Source organism: Perissodus microlepis, chromosome 3 (assembly GCF_051167445.1).
Source record: "Perissodus microlepis isolate ML-2025 ecotype Zambia chromosome 3, ASM5116744v1, whole genome shotgun sequence".
NCBI classification, from domain to species: Eukaryota; Metazoa; Chordata; class Actinopteri; order Cichliformes; family Cichlidae; genus Perissodus; species Perissodus microlepis.
In genome coordinates, this window is record NC_140463.1 from 16929425 (window position 1) to 16936050 (window position 6626).

The 6626-nt window shown below is 39.5% G+C and overlaps 1 protein-coding gene across 1 annotated transcript; it reads right to left on the bottom strand.

Annotated features, from left to right (window-relative positions):
• Positions 1-903: 903 nt before the first annotated feature.
• LOC146390219 (uncharacterized) lies at positions 904-5809 on the bottom strand. Its single transcript, XM_084923267.1, has 4 exons — positions 5611-5809; positions 3344-3703; positions 2754-3037; positions 904-2671 (listed from the first exon to the last, which is right to left on the bottom strand). The coding sequence occupies exons 1-4, from the start codon at positions 5663-5665 to the stop codon at positions 2624-2626; spliced, it is 747 nt and encodes a 248-aa protein (XP_084779393.1). The 5' UTR covers positions 5666-5809; the 3' UTR covers positions 904-2623.
• Positions 5810-6626: the final 817 nt, after the last annotated feature.

Genomic DNA, 6626 nt, shown 5'->3' on the forward strand with positions numbered 1-6626 from the left:
CAAACCCAACAGTGAGATCTTAAGAGATCCACAGCCTATGGCTCTTAATGGGGTGTCACAGGGTCCCCAGGAAAAAAAATTGTAAATGTAAAATAATAAAATAAATATTCTTCTGTAGCAATAACAAAGTATAACATAAATTATTCAGTAGCAATTACACAAGAATATCCAGTAATGTCCCTGCCTACAATTAAACACATTCACTTACCGAAAATCGGGGGCATCTGCTGTGGCAAATGGGTTCAAGCCTTTTACCACAAACTTAGTCACTGCTTGGTGACATTCGTCTATCCTGGCCTGAAAGGAGACGCTACCGGTAGACTGCAGCGACAACTGCCAGCATCTGAGCCAGCCAGACTCTGTCTGTCTCTCTCATCATGGTCACCTAAATAGTGCGAGAGGAACCTGTGACATGTTCTTTAAAAACAGTGTAGTATCATCTGCTAATTGACTTATGATCAATGGGGCTCCCATCAAATTCATTGGTTGAATATTTGAATTGTGTTTCATAAAAATAGCTAAAAGTTCAGTTACAATAATGAAAAGTAACGGAGAAGCTGGACACCCCTGATGGATTCCTCGTCTAACATTAAAGCGTCTAGATGTTCCAAAAGGTAAAGAAATAGAACTATTGATGTCAGAGTATAATAAAGAAATTAAATCTATGATTTTTTTTACCAAACCTAAAATAGTGTAGAGCTTTTAAAATAAAAGGATGTCCAACCATATCAAATGCCTTATAAAAGTCTAAAAAACGAATCACACCATCATCTTCAATTAAGTCAGAGGTTCCCAAAGTGGGGGGCGCAGAGACATTGCAGGGGGGGGGGGGGGGGGGGGGGGGGGGCACGGTATGAAAAGAAAAAAAAGAATGCTTGGACACTGCTAGCATAATGGACAGGTTTTTGACGAGGCTCCCACACAAACGCATAGCAGGAAATTAAGCATCTCCAAATTTGTTTCCAAACCAACTTCCTTCCAAGTCAAAGACTAGAACATTTTTGAAGATTTTCTTCTAAAATCAAGGGGGGACTAGGAAAAAAAGTTTGGGAACCACTGGTGTAGGCCAAAATAAAATCTGGATGAGTCTGAGTCAGAAGACTCAGAGTGTGAAGAAAATGAAGCTCTTGGTGAGTGTTATTATAGAAGCGAATACGTTGTAATTTTTTATTGTTTTCACTCATGCATTAATCAACAAATGGAATGTATTAAAACATGTCTGCAGCCATCATAAGTGGCTGGTAGCACAATCTGGAATTAGCGAGAGCTACTGTCCATAGTTTCCATATGACTTTTGTAAGCTACGAAGCTGCACCACTTGATGGATTGTCAGAGCATCACGGCTACTGTAGTCAGGAGCCTTGTGGAGTAATACGTACTGTGCTTCAACATTGAGGACCATTCAAGGACCCAAAATGGCACCTGTTAAGAGACATGCTTACAAAGTGGATTTCAAACTCAAGGCTATTAGTCACGCAGTAGAACATGGGAATAGAACAGCTGCGAGAGAATTCAACATTAATGAATCAATGGTGATGTGGTTTGGGCATTTGACAAGGATGCCCCCTGGGCGCCTCCTGGGCGAGGTTTTCCGGGCATGTCCCACTGGGAGGAGGCCCCGGGACAGACCCAGGACACGCTGGAGAGATTATATCTCTCGGCTGACCTGGGAACGCCTTGGTGTTCCCCCGGATAAGCTGGAGGAGGTGGCTGGGGAGAGGGAGGTCTATGCTTCTCTGCTTGGGCTGCTGCCCCCACAACCCGGCCCCGGATAAGCGGAAAAAAATGGATGGATGGAGGGATCAATGGTACAGAAGTGGAGGAAGCAAGCAGAGTGAGTTGAGTAAAGTTTGACTGATCTGACTGGTTTGTTTTGCTTAATGCGCCTTATGTATGAAAACAGACCCGTTTATCGACAGTGAGCCTTATAATACGGTGCGCCTTATTGTCCAAAAAATATGGCATGCAGTTTAATGTCACATTGCACAAGAGAGAGTCATTGATAAATCCCAGGTCTGCTGGGGTTTATCAATCCATTTCAGCCCAGCACAGTGATGATAAGAGGGAGGACTTTAAGCCTTTAATTTGTCCATCAGAGACACTTTGAGGTCTCACTAAAAGATTTAAGTGCACCTTAACCAGTGAGGTAAAGACTAAATAAATATTCATTAAACACGCTGACAGTGAAGCAGAGGAGGTTTTCTTCTCCAGGCTGAACTTCACAGTTTTGTATTGAAGGAGGAAATCCATCAGTTTCACTGCTTGATGTTTCCAAGCAGATCCTCCAGAGTCTGACAGCAGCAACTCTAACTGAAGACTTCTTTAAGAAATATTTCCTGTTTAGATCCTCTGATCTTCCACTCTGTGTTTTCTTGTACGTCACTTTCTTTGTGCAAAAATGAGCTTGATAAATAAATTGGACGAGGCTCGAGTCTTCAGCTGGGGTCAAAGTTCAAATCAGGCTCACATCCTTTTGCAAAAGTGACCTTATGATGATCTCAGTGCTGCTGGGCCTGAGTGTCTCCCTGTGGCTGCTGGTTTGAATCCATCCTGACTGAAGATCCAGGGAAGATAAATCTCTCTCTCAGCTCCATTAACACCAACGCTCCTTTGAGCAAGGCAGCTAGACTGACAGTGCTTGTTTTTGTGTCTCATCATCCTCTGGATGCTTCTGTTGGAAGAAATAGAATAATGAATCATTCTGACGGCATAAGAAGCAACAACAAGTTTGTGTTTATTTGTTTGTTTCTTACTTTACGTTTCTGCAAAATGCGACAAGAGAAATATGCAGCAAAACCAACAATGACAGCGAAGAATACAGCTGATAATAAGATAATGACTATGACGACCACAAAGAATCTTGATAGACCTGCTGATGTAGAAAACACAAGAAGGTCACCACAAATACACAAAAACTCAAACAGGAATAATGCAGAGAAAAGTTTGAGCATTTTCACACTGTTTGTTGGAGTCTTGTCCTGATGATCTGGAGTTTGCAGCGATGTCTCTGTTGTCAAGACTGTAGCAAAGTCTGTATCTTGAAAAAAAAAAAGCCTTGAATCAAAATCTTTGAAATTTGGCTGGGAACCCCCCAAAAATTGACAAAATGAATCTTTGACTTTAGTTTCGCTCAGGACTGATGTCTTTAATAAAAAAAAACAAACAACAAAAACAAAGGAACAGTTAACAGCTTTCAGTGATATATATATATATATTATTATTATTATTATTATTATTATTATTATTATTATTATTATTATTATTATTATTATCACAGTTTAATCATGTCTCAGATCGTTCACAGTGATCACATGTGTATAAATGTATAAATGAATTGTCTTACCAGAGACGGTGAGTCTGCAGCTGTTGTAGCCACTGCCATAACCTGTGTCCACCTCACACAGGTACAGACCCGAGTCCTCAGTCCTGAGTCTGGACAGCTGGAGTCTGATTCGTCCTTCTCTGAGGGCGTCTTTGTCACTCTGGACTCGTCCTGAAAACTCTTCATCCTGAACCTCTGAGAACTCGACACCATCAACAAGATGATACAGAGTTATTTGTATTTGATCGTTTTTCAGGATACAGAGGATCTCCAATGCTGAGATGGACGTGTCTGGTTTGGTGGTGAACGTCCACTCCAGTGTGATGTTGTGGTTCTCCTCTGCCTGATAGGAGCTCTGTGTCACATCCACTACAAATGATCCTGTTGAGGAGACAGAGAGGAGCAGACACACTCACAACTTTATACAACATCAGAACTCCTTTCACAGTGAGTCAGAGACAACGCTGTCAAAAATCACTGCTGTGTTGGTTGATTCGTTCAAAAAGATCAAACACACATCTACAAACTACAAAATAAACAACAACAATCTGATGAAGTTCTGCTGTGACAAACATGAAACAAGGACTTTTCCTCAGCATGAAGGAAATAATGAAACCATCAGAGAGCTGTGCTGCAGGACGCCTTTATTAAGGCTGTGCCATTAATGGAGTTCATTATTAGTTACTTATTAAAACAAAATCAACTAAATAAAACAATTATTGTGTCTCATTGTTCTGAGATCAGTTTCTGTTTCTGGTTTTTAACTAACAAGCTACTTAAACTTGAATAAATCCACTTTGTTTCCACAGTCAGTGAAATGAAGGTGATCTCAGTACTGTCCAAGATAACTGTGATGATGATTTTGTTTCCATGACTTTGATCATGAATCTGTTGATCAGACTTATTCAGTATCTCTGCAGTCAGCACAGTTAAGCAGCCACAGTTTGACCATCCACCAAAATTTAAAGTCAATTTAAACAGCTCACAGAAAACTTGATTCACTGAGAGGTTTTGAAATCATGAAGAAGAAACTGGATGGTTGTAATTTACATGTGAGCACTGAAAACATGTCACATTAGAAGGATTTCAGCCTGTAAACATCCACAGCAAACATCCACTCCCACTGAGATCTGCTACATGATAAATGTGAGAGAAACTAAACACTGATGACATTTTAACTGTGTCCCTCCTGCAGATGGAGCTCAACATCAACTACTAACACAGATGTTACTTTAAACATCTGGCACTAGCAGAGCTGTCTCAAGCTATCAACAAGCTCCAGACTGCACACCCAGTCGTACCCGGTGACTTCAGCGATGCAAACCTCAAGACAGTCCGCTTCAAATTCCACCAACATGTGAACTTTCCAACCAGAGGGAAGAACTGCCTGGATAAAGTTTACACCAACATGCGCGGGGTATAAAAGGCAGCTGTGCGCCTGCACATTGACACATCTGACCATGCCAGTGTGATGCTGCTGCCCACGTTTACATCATTGCTGAAACAGACAAGACCTGCCAGAAAAACTATCAAAGTCTGGCCGAGTGGGGCTGTATCAGGGCTTGAGGACTGTTTCGAGTTTTTCATTTTTTAATTTAACCTTTATTTAACCAGGAAGATCCCATTGAGATTAAAAACCTCTTTTTCAAGGGAGACCTGGCCAAGCAAGTGAGTGCACAGACCCCTTTACCACTGATCCTAAAGTGTATATTTATTTTCTTACTCTTCATATATTTATTCTTTGGTTTTTTTTGCACAGATGTAAATGGAGCCTCGTTTTCTCGGCTTTCTATATACTCTACTGTATATAGTGGAGATGATAATAACGTTTCCTTCAAATTTGACCGTGATCAGCTCAGTTTGGAAACACAGAGACTCTGAAACTGTTTCAGGATTGTCCTTCTGGAGAAACAAAGCAAAACTCTTCACTGTAAACATGAAAAATGAGGAAATACAAACCACTGTTTATGGTTTGAGCAGGATTTTCCCTTCTGCTACTTTGACTCCATAGTATTGGATATGTCTCAAACAAAGATAAAGGGGAAGTTAAACTCTTTGTAATCACAGTCACGGTAAACTTGCTGTAATCTGACACGCTGTCTCAACAGTGATTTTCAAAAAGCAACACATTTATAAATGTATAAATCTATATATGACCATTGAAAAAGTCAAAATGGAAATATTTTTAACACATGAAACTGGATCAACACATAAAGTTTAGTTAAATCAGTTAAATAGTTATTTAAAATGAAGTAAAAAAAGAATCTGATAGAAATAGATGCATTTACCTTTAATCAAATCGAGGATAAAAATCCACAGAGAAACTGAGTGAAGCAACTCCATGAAGCCTACGATGGTCACAGATGATGGATGAGAACAAACCTTCAGTCTGAAGAGTGACAAGTCTTTTTACTTCTCTCTTTACACTCAGCCTGCAGACCTAATAACTCCATTAAATCTCAACACACAGACACAGAAATCTCATATTTTCAGATTAGACTAAACTTGATTATACAATCATATCTTATTTCTATTGAATAACATCACTTTTCAAGCTACAACATCAAACAGCAAAGAAGAAATGTTCACAGTGAATTTAATTAATTTACCAACATGTGAATCAAATGTAGTTGATGAGCTGTGATAGTCTATAATCTACACAGCTGCTAACGTGACTGAGAGTGATTCTAAATAAAAGCTGTTTACCTTGAAAGCAGAAGAGCGAGTTTAAGGACACGACACAGATCAGTACAAGAACATAATGACTGTGGGACGGAGCTTTGACTCTGGTACCAACCTGCAGTTTGTTGTTGAATTCCTCCACCTTCAACTGGGAATTGAGTGGTTTGAAAGTGAAACTGAGCAGAGTCATTTTGTCATTCTTTTCGTCAGCTGATGTGCAATGTCAAGAAAAACAACTCGAGTTTAAAACATGAACTAATGATGACTATTTGATTATTCTGTTTTTTTTTTTGTTGCAAAGGTTTGTGGTTGGTAAAAACACTCATTGGTAACTTAAACTGAGATGAAAGTTAGTTTAATAGATCGAGTGGTTTGAAAGTGAGACTGAGCGGAGTCTGGGTATTTCCTCATTCTTGAGCCACTTTATGGGTTCACTTCTTTAAAGTGTTTGTGTTGATAAAAACACTTTGAGTAGCTCAAACTGAAAGCACAGTAAGTTCAATGGATGGTGTTGAAAAAGATGGAAACCTGTTTGGTTATTAATGGTTTGTTGTTGGGTGAATGTTTGAATATAAAACATATTGATCTTAGACATTCAGTCCATTATGATTCATTTGTTGAT

What these genes read in the sequence shown, in the direction of transcription:
- LOC146390219 (XM_084923267.1), bottom strand. Translation starts at nt 5,665, where the DNA reads ATGGAGTTGCTTCACTCAGTTTCTCTGTGGATTTTTATCCTCGATTTG. An exon ending in TATCCTCGATTTGATTAAAG is followed by an intron (nt 3,704 to 5,610) that starts GTAAATGCATCT and finishes TCTCCTCAACAG; the next exon opens with GATCATTTGTAGTGGATGTG. An exon ending in GCATTTTGCAGAAACGTAAA is followed by an intron (nt 2,672 to 2,753) that starts GTAAGAAACAAA and finishes TTCTTCCAACAG; the next exon opens with AAGCATCCAGAGGATGATGA.